Raw genomic sequence first — 26301 nt, 5'->3', positions numbered from 1 at the left:
ATTACCACACACAGTAAAGCCTTGTGGTTGTGAGACATAGACCTCCTCCACTAGATCACCATTCAGAAAAGCAGATTTCACATCAAATTGATACACAGGTAATTGCAATTGAGCAGCTAAAGCCAAAACGATTCTCACAGTTTCAAATCGAGCAACGGGAGAATATGTTTCTTCGAAATCAATACCTTGTTGTTGTGAGTATCCCTTTGCCACAAGTCGAGCTTTATGTTTCTGGACACTTCCATCAGCATTATACTTTGTTCGAAATATCCACTTCAATCCTACAACATTCTTGCCTTCTGGAACATCAACCAACTCCCATGTTGAATTTCTTTCAATGGCATACATCTCCTCCTTCATAGCAATCTGCCATTCAGGTTGTTGTGCAGCTTCTTCAAAAGAAGTTGGGTTAGTGACCAATAAGGCAAAATCACAGGACTCATAAATTTCTCTAAGAGATCTGAATTTTCTTGGTGGTGTTTCGCTACTGCTGCTGGAGGGGCTAATTGCTAGAGAGTCAGAACTAGAGTTTGCAGTATTATTAGGAGAGGAAGGAACTGTATTTGAAGGTTGTTCATCTTCAAAATTTGCTGGAACTTCATTCTCCATGCCTCCCTTGTCAAAATCTACTTTGAATTCCGCTTCTTCATTGAATACAACATCCCTACTAATTATCACTTTGCCACTTATAGGATTATATAAACGATATGCTTTGGATTGAGGACTATAGCCAATGAAAATGCATTTTTCAGATTTTTCATCAAGCTTAGATCGAGAAGTAGTCAAAGCATATGCTGTGCAACCAAAGACTTTTAAGTGGCTTACCCGAGGCTTCTTACCCATCCAAGCTTCATAAGGTGTCTGATTAAGAACAGCCTTTGTAGGTGAGATATTCAAGAGGTACACTGCTGTTGCAACTGCTTCTCCCCAAAACTGATCCGGGAGCCCTTTTGCTTTCAACAAGCTTCTAGCCATTTCTACAACAGTGCGATTTTTTCGTTCCGCAACTCCATTTTGTTCTGGTGTGTATGGTGCAGTGAGTTCCCTGCGAATGCCATTCTCATCACAAAAAACATTAAAATCATTAGACAAAAATTCACCACCACGATCACTTCGAAGTGCTTTCAGCCTTTTCTCACTTTGCCTCTCCACCAACGCCTTAAATTTCTTAAAATTCTCAAAAGCTTCAGATTTGAATTTCAAGAAATAAACCCAACTCATGCGGCTGTGGTCATCTGTAAATAGCAAAAAATAGCGACTTCCACCGAGTGACTCTGTTTTCATAGGCCCACATAAATCAGTATGCACAAGTTCAAGACAGTGAGATGCCCTCCATGATTTTCCAACAGGAAATGACTTCCTGTTCTGCTTCCCATAAACACACCCTTCACAAAAATCAAGTTCACCAATTCTTGGCAAGCCAAAAACCATTTCTTTTTTACTGAGAAGCTTCAAGCCATTCAAATGCAAATGCCCATAACGTAAATGCCACAAATTAGCCTCATTGTCCCTCCTAACAATTAAGGCCTTATTCATTATATTTGAAACATCAAGAGGAAACATCTTGTTTTGAGTCATATGAACAGTCTCTATGATTTGACTAGATTTTTTATCACGAATAATACATGAATCGCCGTCAAACACAACAGAATATCCACTAGTCATTAATTGTCCAATGCTCAGTAAATTATGAGCTAAATTAGGCACAAACTGTACATTAAAAAGAAGTTTGACATTCCCTTGCATAGTTTTAATGCCAATTGTACCTTTTCCTTCAACCTTCATTTGCTTGTTGTCTCCAAGTCGAACTTCACTTTTCTGTGATTCGTCAAGCTCTTTGAATAGTGATTTGTTTCCAGACATGTGGTTGGAGCATCCACTGTCTAAAAACCATACATCTTCGTTGTTGCTGTTATACTGAATTGGATAATGGGCCATGAACAACTTGTTTTCCTCTTCTACATTCTCTGTAAAATTTGCCTGTTTCTGCTCTTCTCTCTGTTTGGCCCAACAATCAGCTTCTTTGTGTCCCATTTTGCTACAATACCTGCATTGAATTGAGCTTTTGTATAGGCGAGATTCACCATATTGCCCTCTCCCTCTGCCATATTGGTCTCTGCGACTGCTTCCATGAAATTGACCCCTGCCTTTGGAGGATTCTTCCTTCACTTGAAAAGCCTTTTCCTCAGATTTTTCATGAGACCTACCAATTCTGGCTTCATGGGCTATCAAAGAACTCATCAATTCATCAAAAGTATAAGTGGACAGGTCCTTAGTTTCTTCAATTGCAGCAACAACATGATCAAATTTTGACGTTAAGCTTCTTAACACCTTACTCACAACAATTTCATTACTCAAAATTTCACCATAAGACTTCATTTGATTAACAATCCCAGACACCCTAGACAAGAATTCTTGCACTGATTCTTTGTCTTTCATAGCTAAAGTTTCAAAATCACGACGAAGAGTTTGTAATTTTATAGTAATTACCTTCTTGTCGCCTAAATATTCCTGCTTCAAAATCTCCCATGCTTGTTTAGAGGTGTTAGCTGCTGAAATTCGGATGAATATGTCATCCTCAAGGGCTGACTGAATTAGCATTAGTGCTTTTGCATCCTTCTTACGATTTTCTTTTAACCGCTGATCAGGTTCTGCTGGTGTCGGATCTGGCTCTTCATACCCGTTTTCCACCAACTCCCATAGTTCTTGAGACTTGAACATCGTCTTCATTTTGAGACTCCAAAGATGATATTTTTCACCTTTGAAAATTGGAATTAGGGGCTGTGCTACTGGGTTGGTTCCATTACTGGCCATGACTCTCTTTTAATTTGGATAATTTTTGTTAGTGGTTCACTCGCTACACTCAATCTTCTCTTGAAGGACCGAAACCTGGTTTATCTTTGAGCTTTGATACCACAAATGTTGGTAAAACAGCCAAGAGATAAGTGAATGACAGGTAAATGACGTGAACTTAGTATCCTTTTCTCATTTATGTCTTTCTCACCCATCGGATGAATACTGAGTACATGCCTTAAATAATGCTAGGAATAACTGAAAATACTAAAAACTAGGAACATAAACACACGAACAGAATAGACTTGGCCAGATATAACTGACCACTAAATAATTGAATGACAAACAAGATTATCCTAAGACCCACTAAATGATAACGATAAAAAACGTGCACTTGACTAATGATAACGGATAATGGCATTTTGAATCATCTTTTCAACAAAGATTGCTATTGTGCACAAAGGATCTTGACCCATCTCTCGTATAGAATTCTTTTTTGGTTTCATTATTCTGCTCATAAAATCTTTGCACCCCATTTTTCATCTCCTAAATAATCCCTTGATGTTTTCACCACCCGAAAGAAACCCCACGTTTCTGATGTTTCCTTGACTATGTCAACAATCCCTTGATGCTTACTTAGATCTTTGTCAATATTTGAAAGGTCTCTTATTGGAATATTATGGCCTTGTTAGCCTAAATTTGAGGCGTTCTCATATTTGATTGAAGCATATTTTTGTGGTGTTCAATTATGTGCATGATTTTTCTTTTGAGTGTACATGCACATATGTTGTGGACTAAATCAGAGATTGACCAACCTTCAGCAATGATTGATGGATATATGATGTAGTAATGAAAGAAATGAAAGGCTGACTAATATGATAGTATATAAATGTTAGGTTCAGTATATAATAAATAATGAGTTTGGACCATAATGACTAATGAGAAGAGTAGATACATAATGAGAAATATAGAAATAAGATGAAAAATGTGAAAAGAGAAATGAAATGAGAAAGGAACATGATAAGAATAAGTATGAATAGTTCAGAAGTACACTTGAAGTGTGGAAGATGGAAGCGATTGAGAAATTTTAGGGAAATGAGAGTAGTGGATACTCTTCTTGAATTATGCATAACAAATGACTTTAGAAATTATATTTACTTTAGAAATGACTTTAGATTATCCGGACAATGGTAGAATCCATCATACTGTTTGTGTAGTTATATACAGAGGTTTGATCAGGCCATCAAATGCATAGAACTATGTGTACATCTTTTTAAACCATGATCAGCATGGAAGACCCAATCATTAAACTGTCGAGAGGATCAAAATCTTGAAACAAGTTAATAATTTATTAATATATAACTTAAATAAAATAAATAAATTTTGAAAGATTAAATTAAAAAATCAAGTCAATTAATTTTTAAAAATTATAATTTTTTAGAAGATCAAAATCTCATTTAAGACAATTATTAATTAACTATTTGCTTTGAAACCTTTAGGGTTTTGACTTTTGATCCATATTTTGAATTAACCAATAATATTATTTAAGTATGTGCACTGTATTTATTTTCGTGATCTTTTTATTTTTTAGTCTAAAGTAATATTTTAAATTTTTATAATATTATAAAAAATCTCTCAGTATTTATTACAAAAAATAATAAAGATTTAGTTTTAACCTCTAACATTTTTCTTCTTATGATCATTTTATTTTTATAAAAGATTATATAATTGGTTTACTAATGGCCGTGTTGAACAAATCTTTATATATCAAAAAGGGTAGTCCGAGGACATTTTTTATTCTCAAATCGAAGGTATTTTTGCAATCCTCATTTTAATATATCTTTAAATTTTTAATCACAATAAAATACTTATTAATATTTATTTATCATAACTAGTCAATAATATTATACTTTGAACTTCCTAATTTTTTAATCTATTACAGTCTTTCAAAATTTATTATTTTAATAATTATTTTAGTCTAAGTATTATTTTTTGTTAATATTTGTAAGTTTCTGCATAATAATAGTAATAATAATAATAATAATAAAATTATTATTATTATTATTATAGAAGAAGAAGATCTAAGATATTTATCATATTCTCCGTGGATGTGTTTTGAATATAGAGTCCTTTGATGTTAGAGAATCAACTATCCGCTAGACTAAACAAATTTCATTTTTGATAAACTACTATATCTTGATATGATCATCTGTTGAGACAAAAAATTCTCATTAGTCCTTTATCATCCTATCGTTTTGCCTTTCTGGTGTTTGACTTAATGTTACAGAAGAAAGATGATTTTATCTTTTCTAGATAAATGTCAGACACCTATAGTTTGTTCGATGATAATTTTATTTCTTATAGTTAATTTCAAACATCCTTTATCCTTTCCCTTTAATCGTATGTTCTATTATTGCTTTAAGAGATCTTTTACATACACTAGTGAAATATTAGTGTAAGTAAAAAAAAATCTTATATTTAGATAAAAAAAATTTCATTTAACTTGTTAGACGTAAGATAAATAAAAAGTTAAAATTAAGTGTACAAATTTTTAGACTTACACCGATAAAGATCATGTTTTATCTATATATATATATATATATATATATATAAATTTTTCAATAATTAAAATTATAAACAAACCTTTCAATTTAAAAACCTTTTATATTAATTATTAAAATATTAATAATTTTTGCTAATATAGCAATTTATAATTAAATAATAGTATAACAAATCTTTACGTTTTCGGTGCACTCAATTGAATTCATAATAAATACACTTATTTTCACAATATGCCTTTGATAAAATAATTAACATACATTTTTACAAATAATCTTTTATATAAGTAAAAGTTATTCAATAGTTTTATAAAATAGTTAAATAAGTACATATAAACAGGTATAAGTTCTGTAGTGCCAATATCCATACAATTTTGCAAATATGATGATGATGTTCTATAAACTATCTCACAAATTACTAAGGTTTAAAGAGTTTAGTATATATGATGATGTAAAGGGCTAGGTTGTGGTACTGCGCATATATAGTCATAATACATTCATACACCACCCCATCATGTCACATCTTGTGCCCATGAAAGTAGTTCATTTATTTATGAATGCAGATTTGGTGCCTTCAACATTTTCTAGTTCAAATCCTATAACGAGTAAGAGAACTGGTTCCATCCAATCCTTTAGATACAAAGTTGGCTTCACACTCAGCAAATGTAGTTTCCCTGTATTTGGGAGGATTATCTTCTGATAACAGTTCCTTTATCGGCCCATAGACCTTGGAATATGCCTTCAAACCTGGGTAGAAAAAGCATGCAACAGATATTCTTGGACCATCACGATTTGCAAGTACTCTGTGTTCACAACTCTTGAATATATCATTTGTTACAAGCTATAATTCAAACAGGAAATTAATTAGCTCCACAACTACATTTGACAATGATCATTCAAATAAGAAAATAATAATAATAATAATAATAATAATAATAATAATAATAATAATAATAAAATCAAGTCTTATCTCACTAGTCAATTTATTCATATGGTAATTAATCAACAACATTAAGACGCAAAAGGACATAACATCTCAAGCAAGATGGAATATGAGATACCCAATATACTTCAAATCAAATTGAACATATCTCAGATGTGACGAACTGGATGTACCAAAACAAGCCTAAGATGTCTTAGACATGCCATTTCAATCTGCAGGTTCCTTGGTTTGTCCAACTTCGGCATCATTGGCATGTTGTACATTTATAGTGCAAGATATATTCTGATTATCTCATAAGTGGGATACCAAGGGATTTTGTTCATGTTAACTATATCCTTTCTTATTATATCCCTAAATAAAAAGAAGCTATATTTGTAATTAGTATCCATCATAAATTAATAACACCTGCAGAAAATACACACAACAGAAGAAAAACAAGAAACTTGCCTGAAGGAGATCACCGATATTAACTACCAAAGTACCAGGTACAGGCCTTATATCAATCCAGTTATTTTGATATAGAACTTGGAGGCCACCAATGTTGTCTTGGAGAAGCAGTGTGATGAAGGAATTGTCAGCATGCTTGGTGGTTCCCATAGTCATATGTGGTTCAGGACATGCAGGATAATAATGGCCAGCAGTAATAAGCCCCTCAGCATAACCCATATCCTTTAGATGATTTGGATTCAAACCTAAAGCCTCTGATAACAGCTCAAATAGTAAAATCCCAAGTCTCATTATGTGTTTCCCGTATTCCAACAATATATCTCTGCAAGAATATGCAGTCAATTAGAAATAAAACTCAAGTGGGAATTCAATTCTAGACCTTTTCATTTTACCACCTATAAATACATGTAAGCCAAAAATTTATTTATTTATTTTTTTCAATTTGAAAGATAATAAAAAGAAATCTTCATGTAAACAAATGAGGGAACAAGCAACAAACAAATGGAGTAAAATACACAAGATACCTGCATGCAACAGGAACTTCTTCTGGTTTGGGATCAGGATACAAGCAACACCTAAAAGTATCCCTCCAATTGAGTTCTAGCCTTGAGCTGTAGAGATCAAAATTGCTATTATACAAAAAGAATCTCAATCTATCTCGTGAATGGAATCCTCTTTTTCCTTCAGTGTCCATCTCATGAAACCTTTTTACCCCATTTTTCATCTCCTCAAGAACATTCATAGGGATGCCATGATTCACCACTTGAAAGAAACCCCATGTTTCAGATGCTTCCTTTACCATGGCAACAAGCTCTTGATGCTTACTCGGATCTTTATCAATATCTGCAAGGTCTATCACTGGCATAACATGGCATGCGTTGGATGAATTTGAGGCATTCTCAACTTTGTCATGTTGATTATGGAACAAGCTAGGGACCTTCTTAACACCAGCATCAACAAGCCCTTTCACACCAGCTTTTGTTTCATCAAATGCTTTGCGTTCTCTCAATATAAAATCAAAGTCTTGGTTGGTTATTGCCATATGTAGTGGCCTTGGAGGTAGGAGTGGAACTGAAGAGAGAGCAGATGATATCTAGAAAAGTATAATCTATCTATTATCTATTTATATTATAACATATACTTCCTAAAGCACGGAAAGGATATTTTAATGCATAAACTAATATTATTTTTATCATGTAATTTTTTCACTTAGCTGTCATAATATAGTATTTTACAAAATTATAATGTATTTTAATGCATAAACTAATATTATTTTAATGCAAAAGTATAACTCTCATTCTTTCTCTTAATATAATATAGTATTTTAACAAAATTTCTCTAAACCACGTCAATCCTTGGTAATCGATATCCCTTGCAAAAGATCTTTAGACAATTTCTCATTAATAACAAAACTGATTACACCATTAGGTTGCTGGTTGATCTCTACAGCAACTCAAAAGTTAGCTACACCACTGTTAGAGTAAAAATAAGAAGAGTTACATGACTCAACTTTTGGATATCGATTTTTTAATTCTTATTTAGAACTGTATTAGTTATAAGGAGCAAATATGCCGTTGATTTAACTTCAAATGACTATAAGTTTGTGAACATAAGACACTTTACCTAAAAAAATGTTGTGATGTTCTTCATAATTTGGCTCTAAAAAATGCTACGGTAAGTACCCCTCTCAAACATTGTCTTAGAATTCTATTTTAAAAATATCATAATTTCTTTTATCATAAAAAAAAAACTTAAATTAAATGTTACGGTAAAGAAAAAAAAAATCCATATCACATTTTCATATTAAAATGTTTATAACAAATAATTTCAGCATAATTAATTGGAATCAATTATCTTATTTATAAATTTATAAAAAATGAATTACGTGATGTGGTACAACTAAAAGAAAAGGCATATTAAAAAGTTAATGAATATAAATTTATTAGCAAATAATTATATAACATAAAACTAAAATTATTATTTTACACCTATTAAATTATTAAGTTTTGTTAAAAGGAATTATATTATGAATCAATTAAACATAACGAAAATTATATTATCGTGGTCAATAAATCTGCACAAGGCATGCAGTGTTTTAATCTAGTAAATACTATAAGGATATTATTAACTTCAATTTTTAGAATTAAATTTAAGTAAATAATATATATTTAATAAAATTATAATAATATAATATATTTTTTTGCAATGAAATTTACTATTTTATCTGCCTTTTTCATCTGTAATTTATTTAAAATTTTGATGGAATGTAAGAATATAATAAAAAATATTTGGTTAGAATTTTAAAATGACAAAGAAAAAAATATTTTTTCTTAAAAATAAAAAATTAAGAAAAAAATATACATTTAAATGTTAGAATTCAATTCTATCCATTGAAGTTGTTCACACTTTTTAATCCTTCAACAGTTAGCCACTATGTGTGTTACCGTGACCCATTTCTTGGAATGTTAAGTGTCACATAAGTAGACGAAATTAATGACTCATCTAATGGTTAGATTGCAAAATACCCCATTAACAGACAAAATAATTGACTCACCTTACAAATTATCACAAAATAATAATAATAAGTAATTGTCTATTTTGATCTTTCAATGCTGTACATCACATTCTTGATTATTTAAAGAATATACAAACAACATCAAATTAATCTCTGTCTTTCAATGTCTATTTTAACATAATTAGATATTGTTATTTTATTTTTTTATTAAAATTAAAATATATAGGAAATGACAAAGAAAATAAATTAATAAAAAATAAATAAATAAAAATGAATAGAATACAAGAGATTTCTAAAAAAAGAGAATTTTCCGTAGTTGAAAAAGAAAAAATGAACATGTGGAAGGAGATAAGCATAAAGTAGAAAACGAATCTTACATACATCCATAAAAGGTGATTTCGTTGCATTTGATTCTTTCTAATAATCACATAATGTGTTCTAATCAATATAAACTTAGTATTATATATATAAAGTTGATGCAATTTTATCTGTATAAAATCTAATATATATTTGTACTAAAAATTTTATTTTATAAAGAAATTATTTTTAAAACAGAAATCAAATATACTCTTAATCTTTTTGTCTTTTTAAAAATAAAATGATGTCACAACCCCAAGGGCAAGGTCATAAACAAAATTCACTAAATCTTAGCAATACACAATAATTACTCTTAATTAGACATTCATGGATAATTATCAAGGAAATCAACATGTATTGATTGAGAAAATAATTCTTAAACAATATGAGTATTACAAAATATGTCTTAGTGGTCATTACAAAATTAATTACAGCAAAAGACTAATACATGGGAAAGTCCTAACTTATCCTAATGCCTAATCCTCCGCTTCTCTATCAGCTACTCCGGTCAGCCTGGGAAGCTGAAGCCTCACCTGCTTGATCTGCTCACGTACCAAGATATGATCATCGCAGCACAACATCACAACAACAGCAAATGTAAGGGTGAGCTTACAAAAAGAAACAACATATCAAGTAAAATAATCGTAGCAAATCAGCAAGAAACAACAATTACAGCCCATGCAGCCCAGCCCAGCTCATGCTCATGCAGCAATGAGAAACAATGTTCATCTGGCCTTTAACAGCACATTCAACAGGTTCGGTTCCGGGAGTGACCCGTTTCGGTATCTGGACCCAGATAGTACAACTCAGTTTTCTAAAGCCACATGACTACCCACCTAGCATGTGACACAGCGCCTATCATGACTGCCCTACTCAGCTCTAGTATGATGCAGAAATCAGCATATTAATAATTTCAACAATAGCAATTATGTAACAGCTCAGCTAATTCAGCAAATTTTCAGCAAATACAGCCACTCAGCAACCAGCCCGGTAATTTACTACACGTCATATTCAGCGCATTGGGTCATTCTCCCTAGGGTTTTTCACAACATACAATCACAATACTCTATCATTAGGTTATCAATTACTCCTCCTAGGATTCAACAACAATCAATCACATTAATACAACAAATTTCATTCCAAAAACACAGTTCTAGCTCTCTCTCAACACCTCTCATCACTCCCAAATCATCAAAACGACCTAGGGCAAGCTCCCCTTATCTCAATCCGGTGTTTTTCAAGGTGCTCTCGATTATTCAAGCCTAAAATCCACAAGAACTTCCCTACAAACGCAGCCAAGCTCAGAAAATTGAATGGGGATTGGAGAAATTCAAGAAATCCCAAAAGGAAACCATAGAACTTACCAAAAATGGCTTCAATCACTCCCCTCGGCCTAGAATCACGCAAGAGGTTAAGGTTTTCTAGTGATTTGGGGAGGGAATCGACCGAAAATGCGAAGGGAAGAAGAGAGGGGTCGAGGGTTTTGGAAATACCCTCGCGCAGCTCTCTAAGAACCCTTAAATACAGTTTGAAATGCGACGTTCTCGCTACAGCGACAGGTTCTCGCTGCAGCGACACGCCTTCTCGCCACAGCAAAAAACTCAGAAGAAATTGCACTATGATTTTTGCAGAATCTCGCTACAGCGAGACTGCACCCAAAAATGCAGCCTAGACTGTCGCTCTCTCGCTACAGCGAGACCTCTCTTGCTACAGTGAGAAGGCGACAAATGCATGTCTTTCTCCCTGAGACCTCTCGCTACAGCGAGAATCCCCTTGCTATAGCGAGAAGGCCTTGTACCAGAACTTAGTGATGAGAATCAATGAAGGCCCATTGAAGACAAAGACTTGAAGGCATTGGAAGAGCTTCAAGGACCAATGACAAGGGCAAGGGCAAAAAGAATAAATGAAGACTTAGAAAAGATTGTTGCTGTCTTATTTGAAAGAGAGCTCAATTTAGAGTTAGAAAAGTCCAAGATAATCAATTACATATGCTTAGAGGATTTGAACTCTAACGAGTTTTATTAGGATTTAATTATTATGTTTAGTTTATTTATTTTAATATTAGTCATTACTTATTTTGAGTTTTTATTTAGGATAAAATCTTATTATTTTATTTAGTCTATTTGAATTTAGGCTTGTTGGTACAAGAAGCCCATTAGGGTTTGCATTAGTATTAGTTTACAAGCATTAGGCATATATAAGCTCTTGTAAACACACTTTTAATTAGTTTTGAATATAATTTGAGATTGAACACTCTTGTGAGAGCGTGTGACTCTAGGTTCTTGAGTGAGCCAATTTTCTTTGATCTTATCAAGAGGCCAAAACTCTTGTGGCGATCATTCCTTGGCTTATCAATCTTGCGATTGTGGCGCCATTTTCCATTTCTATTCTATTTTTACTTTTTATTAATTTTCTTCTTATTTCAATTCTTATTTGTGCCATAATAATTTCATTTTTATTGTGTGAAATCCAATTCAAGATCGTTTAATTCGGCGACACGGTTTGTGGTTGTCATCAATTGGTATCAAGAGCTTTGGTTAGAATTGGATTGAAAAGTACTGTTCATCGCACGTTGCTCATTCAAAAAAAAAGAGAAAAAAAAATATACTACCAAAAAAAAATTGCAACATACAAAAGTGTGTTTTTGATATATTTCTTCCAATCTTTCACTTATTTTGCTTGATTCCATACAAAAAAAAAATAGTAGTTGTTTAACGATATATAATCTTCTTTAAATTCTTCAATTTTGTCTTATTTGCAATCTATTTTTGAGTGTGCTTATTTCTTATTTAGTCTTTTTTTTTTCTATTGTCTTGTTGCCTTCCTTAGTTTTGTCTTAGAGTTTTCTTTTGTTGGCTTCACTTGAGTCTCATTGATTGATTATCTCTTGGTTTTGGTTAATTATGTGAATTGGAGGTTGACTTCCTTAAGAACTCTTGAGAGCATTTGAGGGGAAAAAGGCAAGAGAGAAATCCTTACACAAAAGCCAATTTAGAGTGAAACACGAGTGAATATCTACTGAGTGAAAACACTTAGCGAGTGGAGAGAACCTTTTCTTTTTGCATTAACTTTTATTGTTTTGTAGAATGTCTCAAGAAGGAGGATCAAGTAGAGAGAGCACTCCTGCCTCGCAAATTGAAAGACTTGCTCAAAGATTTGAAAACATGTTTGAAAGGCAAAATGAAGCAATAAGGAATGTTCAAGAGGCGTTGGCAAATAATGCAAGAAGGCGGTCACGTGATCGTTTTCCACATGCCCATGGAGACTCCAGTAATTCTTCAAGAGAAAGAAGAAGAAATAGGAGAGATGATGAAGAAAGGAGGTATGATAGGTGGAGAGATAATAGAGAGAGGAGGAATCAAAGAAGAAGAAGAGAAGATGTAAGAATAAGAGAAAATGAGAGAATTGGTGGAGTTAAAATAAAAATTCCTAGTTTTCATGGAAGGAATGATGTTGAAGCATACTTAGAGTGAGAATTGAAGATAGAGCAAGTATTCTCATGCTATGATTATAGTGAAGAAAAGAAAGTAAAGGTGGCCTCCCTAGAGTTTTACGACTACACGTTGGTGTGGTGGGATCAAATTCAAAGGGACCGAAGGAGATATGATGAGGAGCCTGTAGATACATGGACTGAAATGAAGAACCTAATGCGTAGGAGATTTGTTCCTACATTCTACAATAGAGAGCTTCATACAAAGCTTCAAGGTTTGAGGCAAGGTGGCAAAAGTGTTGATGACTATTATAAAGAAATGGAAGTTGCCATGATACGAGCTAATGTATTTGAAGAAAGAGAAGCAACAATGGCTCGTTTCTTAAATGGGTTGAACCATGGCATCCGTGACATAGTGGAACTTCATCCCTATGTGGAACTTGAAGATTTGGTTCACTAAGCTATTAAAGTAGAAGCACAACTAAAGAGAAAGGGTACTTTGAGGAAGAATGTATCTTCTTACAACTCAAAAGGGTGGAAGGAAGAAGTAAAGAAGGAGGAAATATCAATTAAGGATACAATTGTGCAAAGTGGTAAACCTTCTTTTAATTCTACTAATACTTCTGCTTCTCCTACTTCTCAGCATAGAGCAATCAAATGCTTCAAATGTCTTGGAAAGGGTCATATTGCATCCCAATGTCCAAACAAGAAAACCATGATTTTGAGAGAGAATGGTGAGATCTCAAGTGATAGTTCATCTCAATCATCACACGCTTCAAGTGAAGAGGATAGTGAGTTTGAAGCTTTATGCCACGAGGGAGATTTGCTTATGGTAAGGCGTCTCTTGGGTAGTTTAGCTAAGGAGGATGATACCACACAAAGAGAAAATATTTTTCATTCAAGATGTTTGGTACTTGGAAAGGTTTGTTCTCTTATTGTTGATGGTGGTAGTTGTACCAATGTGGCTAGTATTTGACTTATTGAGAAATTGAATCTTACTACTACTCCTCACCCTAAGCCTTATAAGCTACAATGGTTGAGTGATGAAGGGGAGTTGGTTGTTAATAGGCAAGTTTTAATTACTTTTTCTATTGGCAAGTATAAAGATGAAGTCTTATGTGATGTAGTGCCTATGGAAGCAAGTCATATACTCTTAGGGAGACCTTGGCAGTTTGACAAGAAAGCTATTCATGATGGTCATTCCAACAAGTTCACATTTATACATAAAGGAAGCACAATCACTCTAGTGCCCATGACTCCTAGTCAAGTGTGTGATGATCAAATAGTCATGAGGTTGAGAAGAGAGCAAGAGAGAAAAGATGAAAAGAAAAAGAGTGAGTTTGAGGGGAACCTTAAAAAGAAAGGAGAAAAAGTGAAGACACTTACAAGTGAGGAATATGAGAGTGAAGAGAAAGGTGAAACATTTACAAGTGAGAAATATGAGAGTAAAAAGAAAGGTGAAGAAAAAAATCAATATGAAAGGAGAGAAAATTTGTTTGTGAGAGAAAAAGAAGTAAAGAAAGTTTTGTTGGCCTCTCGGCCTATGTGCTTACCTCTGTATAAAGAAAGTCCTCATAATAAATTTATGGATTCCTTTACTAACGATATTTTGTCTAGTAGTGTTTTCTCTCTTCTACAGGATTTTGAAGATGTCTTCCCTAAAGAAGTATCTTACTGCCTACCTCCAATTAGAAAAATAAAACATCAAATTGAAAAGAAAGTGGGGCAATAAGCAAAGTATATCAATAAGGGAAGGAAGAAAGTAGAATTTGAACCTGGAGATTGGGTTTGGATACATATGTGCAAAAAAAAGTTTTCCATGCAAGGAAATGCAAGGCTTCAAACAAGAGGAGATGAATTATTTCAAATCTTAAAGAGGATTAGAGATAATACATACAAAGTGGACTTATTAGGTAAGTATGGAGTTAATGCTACTTTTAATGTATTTGATTTATCTCTCATTGATGTAGGTAATAAAGAGTCAAATTTGAGGACAAATTTTCTTGAAGAAAGAGGGATTGATGAGAATCAATGAAGGCCCATTGAAGACAAATACTTGAAGGCATTAGAAGAGCTTCAAGGACCAATGACAAGGGCAAGGGCAAAAAGAATAAATGAAGACTTAGAAAAGATTGTTGCTGTCTTATTTGAAAGAGAGCTCAATTTAGAGTTAGAAAAGTTCAAGATAATCAATTACATATGCTTAGAGGATTTGAACTCTAACGAGTTTTATTAGGATTTAATTATTATGTTTAGTTTATTTATTTTAATATCAGTCATTACTTATTTTGAGTTTTTATTTAGGATAAAATCTTGTTATTTTATTTAGTCTATTTGAATTTAGGCTTGTTGGTACAAGAAGCCCATTAGGGTTTGCATTAGTATTAATTTACAAGCATTAGGCATATATAAGCTCTTGTAAACACACTTTTAATTAGTTTTGAATATAATTTGAGATTGAACACTCTTGTGAGAGCGTATGACTCTAGGTTCTTGAGTGAGCCAATTTTCTTTGATCTTATCAAGAGGCCAAAACTCTTGTGGCGATCGTTCCTTGGCTTATCAATCTTGCGATTGTGGCGCCATTTTCCATTTCTATTCTATTTTTACTTTTTATTAATTTTCTTCTTATTTCAATTCTTATTTGTGCCATAATAATTTCATTTTTATTGTGTGAAATCCAATTCAAGATCGTTTAATTCGGCGACACGGTTTGTGGTTGTCATCACTTAGGCTATCCCTCTCATTCGAATTCGGCCATTACGCAATATATATAAACATATATATTCACATCAGCTCAACACACAGTACATTTAATTATAATTCAACAATAAACACCATAAAAAAAGATAAACACATTCATTCATAGCAAGCATTACACTCAAGTCTTATCATTCTCAACACATATAACCCAACGCATTACAAATGACATAATTAAATAAACAATTTTTGTGATTTAATTTGTAGATATTTTGAGAAAAAAAATTACTACCATTAATGAAACGTGATTTTAAAAATTATTATATTGTTTGAGAGAAAATTTTAGTTGTATTATCCTAAGAGGATAAGCTAATATTCGTACAAATTAAATATTGTTACTAAATCATGAAAGATTCAGGTGATAAATTGACGAAAAAAAAAAAACCAATAATTAAAGGTTCGGACCAATTGGACTAAAATTTTGAGACATTATTATATATATATATATATATATATATATATATATATATATATATATATTAGGCATGATCTTTTTATACTAATGTAAGTCTAGAAACTCTTACACCTAATCTGAGTCTTCCATTTAACTTAAATCTAATGAATTATAATTTATTACTTCATTGGCCGTTAGATTTAAGTTAAATAAAAGATTCAGGTTGGGTGTAAGAGTTAGAAAAGTTTGTATTATGAGAGGTAAGAGATATTAATAATGACCATTAGATCAAATAATTGGTAAGAGACAGAAGAGAATTAATTAGCAAGAAAGAGAAAAAAGTGATCATAATAATTCTCACATCTCATGATAACAAACTTCTCTTAGTTGAAATGTCTCTTACATATATAAATTAGTCTGTAACTTGTGTAATATAATAATATTTTATTTTGAAATAAATATGTACATAATTTTAATAATTAAATGATAAAATATAATTTTGTAAATAATTATATATATAATGAAAATATTTTAAACATAAAAAAATTAATTTAATTCTATAACTATAAATTTGTCTCGTTCATTTTATTTTTTATTTTCTTTCTCTCTTTTCTTGTTTATTTATTTTTTTCATTGTCTCCCTTTCTTTTGTTATCTCTTGCAAGCTTCTTTTCTGTCTTTTTTCCCTCAAATTTTATCTTATGTTTCGCTTTTTTTTTTTTCTCATCTTTCTTTCTTTTTAATAATTATTAATTACATTATAGATTTTATAGACACTTTCTCGATTAATCTTATATAATGATTCACTTAAATTAGATGTAAATGATATATATACATCGAAAGTATATTTCTATTGGATTCTTTAGAATAATATTAGTAATTTCTCGTCAAAATACACTTGTTCACAAGTGTCTCAAAATCTATAATCTCCATAGACACCAAATATTCCTAAATTCTGTTGATATTTTCTCCCCATTATCATCACTGCCAACTAATTACCTTACATGCCTTGAACAAACTTTGCAACCATTTCAGGCTAATTCATCATAATCCAGTTTTTCTTAACTAATATTAATTTTTTAAAAGAATTAAATCCTTAAAATTTGAGTTGTGGTACTTGCAATTTTCACAAAATTTGTACTCATTAAAATAATGATATCTAAACCTGTATGGTATGTTTGGATGTAACAGAAAATGAGTAAAAAATAATAAAGTGAGAAAAATTGAGAAATGAGATAGAAATGACGAGTTCTTTAGATGGATAAAAATAAGAGAAAAAACAACCAGAAAACTATACTTGTTTGGGTGACTGAAAAAGAGAATACAAGACTAGATTTTTATAAAAAAAATTCATAATAGCAATAAATATTTTATTTTAACAAAAAATAATATAATAAATTTCCTTAATTATGTAATCTTTTAGTTATTTTTATTTTTATATTATTTTCAACAAAATATAATAAAAAATTCACCACTTTTACAATTATGTAATATTAACTTATGCACTTACATATTCATATTATGTGCTTCACATATTATATATTATATGACTTAATTAATAGTTAAAAATTATTTACGCAAAGGTGCTAGTTTTATTTTCATGCTTCGTACTTGATAAATGCTTTCTATACTTGATCCTACATTATAATACATGAATGATAATTGAGAGTTTTAAGCTATTCATTGAGAAAATTTAGTATTATTAATTTCATTTTATTCATATTTCAGGAAAAATGATCAAGAAGTAAAAGCTTTAAAAGATATTGGGAACTGAAGCACACAAAGAACCAGAGATATACATGGGCAAGTACACACCCGTGTATATGAGCGTGTATCTATACACGGCCAAAGTACATGGCTGTGTACTTGGGCGTGTACTTTTAACATGCGTCAGAATTTAAATTTTTGCGAGAAGATGAGCCCTTGAACCACTCATATAAAAGGAAACTTGGCACAGAAACCTGGGGAGGACAGTTTTTGGAGACGAAAGACTCAGAGATAGCAAGAGGATGGGATCAAGCGTTCTAATTCATATCTTTTGTAATTTTAGTTTCAAGATGTTTAGGTTCTAACTTTCCTTTGAGTATCTAGACGTAATGAATCCTAATTGACTAAATTTTCTGGAATTCTTCTAATGCTATTTCATGTTCTTTTCTCTTGGGTTTAATTGAGTAGTGTCAATTTTCTTCTATCTTATTTTCTTGTTTGAATTTGAGTAAAATTCTTGCATGAAATTAACATTGCTCAATTAAAAAGACTTGAATGTATTTCTAGAGATAGAAAGACGTGAGTTTTCTGTATTAGGATTAACCCTAATTATGGAATTCATAATGAACTTAATGCAACCTAGGAGTATTAATTAAGGAAGAGATTGCGATTGATCAACCGAGAGTTAGAAATCATTATCCTTGAGAAAGGTATTGATTTAATTCAGAATTTTCTGCAGCGATAAGGATTTGGAACTAAGTAGTTGAAGAAGAATTTCAGTTGTTTGGACACTTAGGAGGATTTACAGTCTAGATACTTGCTTATTTTCCTTGAATACCTTTAGTCATACTTTTCTATAATTTATTATTATAAGAAATATGTTCCTTTAAATTTATTATTCTTTATTTTTAGCAATTTTATCAACAAAACTTTTTTTTTTCATATTCATTAACAATTGCGTAATGAAGAAAGAAATTCTTATTAACAGTCCCTGTGAATACGACACTTGGTATTCTATTTTTCATAATATTACTCTGATAACGGTACACTTACCCAGTAATTCAATTTTTACACACCAGTATTCCCTTATTATATAAGTTATACCTTAAGGATATATAATGATAAATCAATTAATAGTAACTTTTTTAAACTTTTTAATATTTAACATTGAGTAAATCTTCTATTTATTTTTTAAATCTCTATTTTTTATATTAATTTTTTAAATTTAAATTTTTAGTTTCTAAAATTAACAACATTAAAATTTTAGTTCTTATTATTATGAAATGTTAAAATTAAATAATAAGCTAATGATTTATTATGTTAAATGATATGTAAATGAAGATAAAATGACAATATTTTAAGATTTATTAAAAATATTTTTATTTTTATTTTTAACTTTGAAATTTTTGAATAGTAATTCCTTTTTTTTTTTTATTACCTTTTTCTTTTAAGTTGAGTTGTATTAAAAATTAATATAGCCGATTATAAATAGACTTAAAATCTAAACTTTTTATATTTGGAAAACATATGTTAGGCAATATTAAAAATTATTATTTTGAATTTTTTAAAATTAAAATTTCAAAAATTTACTCAATTGGTTGACGCTTTAATTACAACTTATTATTATTTATTTGATGTTTGGTTTGTCCTTAAGAATTCTATATTTAAAAGTGTTGAAATAATTATTACTACTGGTAAAAATAATACTAACATGTGCCCTCACTGACATATTTATATTAGGTGCTTCAAATATTATATATTATATGACTTAATTAATAATTAAAAATTGTCTACGCATAGATGCTAGTTTTGTATTCATGCTTCATACTCCCTTATTGTAGAGTTCATTAGTAACTTTTTTTAAAAAAATGTTATAATATTTAACATTCAATTAATCTTCTATTTATTCCTTAAATCTATATTTTGTTTATATTAATTCTTTAAATTTAAAATTTAAATTTCTAAAGTATACAGCGGTAAATTTTTTTAGTTCTTATTATTATGAGAACTAAAAAAATTAATATTTTATATTTAACATTCAATTAATCTTCTATTTATTCCTTAATTGGATTGTATTAAAAATTAATCTAGCTAATAATACTTAGAATTGAAATCTAAAATTTTTATATTTAAGAAACTTATTTTGGGCTGTATTAAAAATTAATATTTTTAATTTTTTAAAATTAAAATTTCAAAAATCTAGTCTAATTGGTTGAGGCTTTAATTACAACTTTTTATTATTTATTTGATGGCTGATTTGTCTCTGAGAATTCTAAATTTAAAAGTGTTGAAATAACTATTTTAATTTAAAAAATTATATGATATGTATACAATCTATAATTGATATTAAAAAATCTATAAAATCAGTTTAAATACAAACAAAATCAAGACTCACAATTAATAATGTATAAAATCTATAATAGATATTAAAAAATTGCATAAAATCGAACAAGTTATAGTTTAATAATTATAGTAACTTCTATAAATACTCTGAAAATGCGTGCTATGTCATTGTCATTCAAAAGCAATTGGTTCAAAGTGTCTGTACTTCTGATTTTGGACGATAAATCTCGATAATGGCTGTCTCAAACAACATATGTACCCATCTGACGTTGGGTAAGTGTCCATGTACTGCCACAGAGACAGAAGAGAGTGATTCCAACAGCAACGAGGTTTGCACCCATTTAACGTTGAGTGTGTATCAGTGCACTAGAGCTGAGATGCATGTCTCTTCAACCAAGAAAAGAAAACATTGCCACAAAGGTCCCTTTGTTGCAAAAAAGAAGGCATGCAAAGACTTGGTACAAGAGGATGCTCTGGTGGTACACGATGATGATGATCCTTGGAAGATAAAATAATCTTACAAATTATAACAAAATAATAATAATAATAATAATAAGTATCTGTCTATTTTGATCTTTCAATGCTGTACATCACATTCATGATTATTTAAAGAATATACAAGTCACATCAAATTAGTCTCTGTCTTTCAATGTCTATTTTAACGTAATTAGATATTGTTATTTTATTTTTTATTAAAATTAAAATATATAGAAAATGAAAAATAAAATAAATAAATAAAAATGAATAGAATACAATAGATTTCTAGAAAAAGAGGATTTTTTAGTTGAGAAAGAAAAAAAAAAGCATGTGGAAGGAGATAAACATAAAGTAGAAAGCGATTCTTACAAAGTATTTTTATTAAATGAATAGATAAAGTATATTTTTATCAAATGAATAGATTTTTATAAAAATAATTTTTTTCAAAGTATTTTTATTAAAAATATTGTTCATAACATATTTACAAAGGAATTGGGATAAAATATAATAAAATTTTATTTTATAATAAAAATAATTGTTGTCATTTTTATTTTAAAAAATAAAAAAAATGACTAATTGAAAGTGGTCTTAAACAACTAAGATTAAATTTAATAGTAATTATGTTTTAAAAAATATTAAAACTTAATTCTAACATTTTTTAGACATTATTCGTTATATATATTAGGAAGATAACCCGTGCGATGCACGGATAAATTATTATGTTATAGTATAATATTATAATTAATAATTATAAAATAAAAAATAATTTTATAAAATATTTATGATAATATTTATATTATTGTAAATTTTACAATTAATTAGTATATATTAATATTATTACTAATAAAATTATTTCATCTATTATATAAAGATTTATAATATACTTTTAAATATTTACAAATTAGCTTTAAAAGTAAAAGAATTAAGCTTAAATATTATTTAAATTTATAAATAAAAATATTCTTATAATTAATTTATAATAATTTAATATATATATATATATATATATATATATATATACCATAACATAAGAATTCATAATAAAAAAATAAATTTTAATATATTTAAAATTTTTTAAGACAAAAATTTTTAAAAGAGTAAAATTATATATTTTATCTTATTTTACAAAATTATATAACACACAATTTATAGAAAATATTAATTTTTTATTAAATAAGTTTATTTTGTATTTATGAAACCACTATTATATATTCTAATTTGATCTTTTATTATTGAATCATATATTTATTGATTATATATATATATAATTTAGTTTTAAAATAATTATAATTTAAATATAAATTTAATTATTTTTAATATAACAGAAAGGTATAAAATATTAAAAAAAATTGATTATTTTCTAAAATAAATTATCTATAAAAAATAAATAATAGTTAAAAATAATTTATATATGACTTTAAATATTATAAATATTATTAATAATAATTTAATTATAAATTAGTAAATATATGTTTATGTCACAAAAATTTATTTATATTGTATATTAGTATATATTAATATTATAAATTATAATTTAAATATAAAAATATAATAATAAAATTATATTATATTGAATAATGTCAAATATAAATAGATTGAAAATAAGATGAATAAATTTTCATATATGCAAATATTTATATACTTTATATATTTTAAAATTTTAACTAAGATTTAAATAGAAATTAAAAAAGAAGAATAATTTTATTGAAAACAAAAATAATCCTTATATCAATTAAAATTACACATGTGGATATAATATAAAATTTATGAGTCATATATAAAATATAGGTAAATATTATGATAAGATCAGTTTTATAAAATTTTTATAATAATATTTAAACTATTTGAAAGTTTAAAATTAATTAGTATATGTTAATATTATTATGAATAAAAATATTAGTTATTTGAAAGAAAGAAATATAATATATAACTTTATAAATATTTTTCTTTCATATTCACATTAATTAAAAAAGAAAATTATAATTTTTATAGTAAATCTAATTTAAATTTTGAAAGATTTTCTTGTAAACCACATTTGTAACAGTTTTTATACTTTTTTCGTCACAATCTTGTATAAGGATCTTTAATCCCTTTCGATTGGTATCCTTAGTGACGGCTACATATAACTGACCATGAGGAAAAAAGTAGTTTTGGAAGGAAAATCTCAACATGCTTAAGAGATTAACCTTGACTTTTGTTGATTGTTATTACAAAAGAAAGAGCAATTTGGAATTGTCTTCTTTGAAACTTAAAAGGTATCCTAGTATATGAAGGAGTCAAAGATAATCTTGGTATGAATACCTTTTGACCAGCATTATTTCCAGAAATAACCTTAGCTTCAAGAGTATAAGTTCCCATCAAAGTAATCACTAATCAAGTTCCATTGTACATGCCAAAAGATTAATCTATGTTTCTTAATAGCATAATAGGAACACTAATCTTCAGCTTCAACTCTTACATGTGAAATTCAAATTGAGATATGTTTTTTGTTCTGATGGCATTAAGTCCAACATGTAATAATTTATCATGTCAACAATCTCATTAGTTGGTGCTAGTATAGCATGATTCTAAAAAAACAAAGGATGCATCATGTTGTCAAAAAAAAAAAATGGATATGTTGACTACACAATAGAAGCAACTGAATCACCAGTTTCCTTTATAAGTAGATCATCTAGTATTTGAACTATAATTTTCTCATTGTTATGAATTATTATATGAGTGAATGTCCATATTCATAACTCTTCCTTATTCTCTGTAACTTACGATTTTATAACTGTTTTGTTTAATTCTCATTTAAAGAGATACGATTCTTCAGTTATAGATTTAGGCCTATAAATAGGTGTCTTATTTATATTGAGGAAATGTGAAATGAAATTGAGATTCTCTCTTCCTCTCTATATTCTTCTCTCTATTCTTCCTTGTAATTTTACGTTCATTTTATAACACGTTATCAGCACGAGACTCTAGTACACACTTTTCAAGAAAGGAACATTGTTGAATAAAGGTACGATATTATTTCATTTTTATTTTTCTTATAGAAATATATCATTATTTATTTATTGTAATCTCAATTAAAATTGCGTGGAGAAAAGATTTTTGATCAGTATATGTTAGAAGAAAAAATATTCTTAACTTTTCACGCACGTGCTCCTGCAGCAGCAATATCGTGAAAAATGATTCAAAAATATTCTAAATTTATTCTTGTTTCCTTGTGGCTGAATAAAAAGGTTTTGATAAAAATCATAAATCTCGTCTAATTGGCATTGTTCCATTCCCAGAAGTGAATGTAACAACTTGTGACTATTGTAACTATGCACAAACTTACTATCGTAACAATGGTTATAGACATAGTTATTGCGATAATCAGAAATATACATTTTTCACACCAAAAGTGAAAAAAATAGTGAGAAAATTGAAAAGGATAAAGGTATGCAAAGTGGTGAAAATATGAAAAACATACGCGTTGTGGAAGCAAAGGTCACTGATCATGTATTTGTCGTACATCAAAGCATTTTATTGATTTTTGTCAAGAATCATTTAAAAATAAGGGAAAAAGATAGAGATAAATTTTATTTGTAAAAATGATAATAATTTTATGATCATATGGACGTTACTCACTTAGACGTTGCTAATTATTTTGCTGATCAAGATAAAAAAAAAATGACTATATCATTAGTGATCTATTATTATTTTTGTTAATGATTTTATTTATAATCATATGATAGTGTTTAAAATATGTTTATTATTATTGAGTTATTATGTTTTTTTTTCTATATGCTAATTTATGTTTAATGTATTCTCTTCCTCTAAAAAAAAAATAGTAATGATTAAATAAATTGTCATATATTATAGTTGTTTTTTTTTCTATTGATATAGTTGTTATTTAAATTAAATTTTAATATAGTCATTGTAAATAAATAATAATAAAATAATAAATTTTCACCATTTATTTTAGTATCGAATTTATTTTTTTATTATTTATTTTTGCAATGAAGAATGAATGTCAATATGGACAACACCAACAATGAAGACATATGTCTTGTTGATAGTGCAACAACTCACAATTTTCAAAAATAAAAAATATTTTTCTCATTTAGTGATGCAATAAACTAATGTGAGTACTATATCTGGTAGTACAAAAATTATTGAGGGCTCCAATAGAGCTAATATATTATTGTTTTGCAGAACAAAATTACACATTGTTAGTTCATTATACTCTACTAAGTCTCATAAAAACTTATTAAGTTTCAAAGATATCCATAAAAATGGATACCGTGTTGAAACAAACAACAAATGAAGGAAGAGAAGCATACATGTATATCACAAAAATTATCTCAAATAAAAAACGTGTTAGAAAAATTACCTTATTTTTCTTCTGGCTTATATTACATACATATAAATATAATTGAAACACACATTATTGTAAACCAGAAATTTACAAATCATGATAATTTTTTTATTTGTCATGAACGATTAGGCCATCCTGGATCAATCATGATGCGAAAAATAATTGAAAATTCATGTGAACATTCATTGAAGAGCCAGCAGATTCTTCAATCAAATAATTTCTCATGTGTTATTTGTTCTAAGGGAAAACTAATTAGTCGACCATCACTAGCTAAGATTTGAAATGAATCTATCATATTTTTAGAACGTATACAAGGTGATATTTGTGGACCAATACACCCATCATGTGGACCATTTAGGTATTTCATGGTTTTGATTGATGCATCAACGAGATGGTCACATGTTTATTTGTTGTCAACTCGCAATCAGGCGTTTGCGAGATTATTTGCACAAATAATTCGTTTAAGAGCTCATTTTCCTGATTATCTAATTAAGAAAATACGCCTTGACAATGCTGGTGAATTTACATCTCAAGCTTTTAATGATTATTATATGTCTATTGGGATTGATATTGAACATCCTGTAGCACACGTACATACTCAAAATGGACTTGCTGAATCATTGATCAAGCGTCTAAAATTAATTGCAAGACCATTACTAATGAGATCAAAACTTCCAATTTCTACTTGGGGACATGCAATCTTGCATGCTGCAACACTTATTCGCATCAGACCAACAAGCTATCATATGTTATCCCCTTTGCAATTAGTTTCTGGTCAACAACCAAATATTTCTCATCTTAGAATTTATGGATGTGCAATTTATGTTCCTATTGCTCCACCACAACGCACTAAGATGGGTCCTCAAAGAAGGTTAGGAATATATGTTGGCTATGAATCTTTATCTATAATAAAGTATCTTGAGCCAATGACAGGAGATTTATTCACTACTCGATTTGCTGATTGTCATTTTGATGAATCATTTTTTCCTACTTTAAGAAGAGAAAATAAACATTTGAAAAAAGAGATAAGTTGGAATGAATTATCTTTATCTCATCTTGATCCTTGAACAAAACAGTATGAACTGGAAGTTCAAAAAATAATTCATTTGCAAGGTTTAGCTAATCAACTACCAAATGTGTTTACGAATCCAAAAACAATAACTAAATCATATGTCTTGGCTGTTAATGCTCCAATCAAAATCAATGTTCTGATTGGAAAGTCTAATGTT

The 26301-nt window shown here is 29.1% G+C and overlaps 1 protein-coding gene across 1 annotated transcript; it reads right to left on the bottom strand.

The window, feature by feature from the left end:
• Nucleotides 1–5940: 5940 nt before the first annotated feature.
• LOC113850610 (1-aminocyclopropane-1-carboxylate oxidase homolog 12-like) lies at nt 5941–7783 on the bottom strand. The gene is made up of 3 exons (XM_027481189.1): nt 7266–7783; nt 6742–7063; nt 5941–6192 (listed from the first exon to the last, which is right to left on the bottom strand). The coding sequence occupies exons 1-3, from the start codon at nt 7781–7783 to the stop codon at nt 5941–5943; spliced, it is 1092 nt and encodes a 363-aa protein (XP_027336990.1).
• Between the last annotated feature and the right edge of the window lie 18518 nt (nt 7784–26301).

Source organism: Abrus precatorius, unplaced genomic scaffold (genome assembly GCF_003935025.1).
Source record: "Abrus precatorius isolate BTA unplaced genomic scaffold, Abrus_2018 Scaffold9, whole genome shotgun sequence".
Lineage (NCBI taxonomy): Eukaryota > Viridiplantae > Streptophyta > Magnoliopsida > Fabales > Fabaceae > Abrus > Abrus precatorius.
Note: the sequence above shows the minus strand (reverse complement) of the source record. Positions and strands in the feature narration are given on the sequence as shown.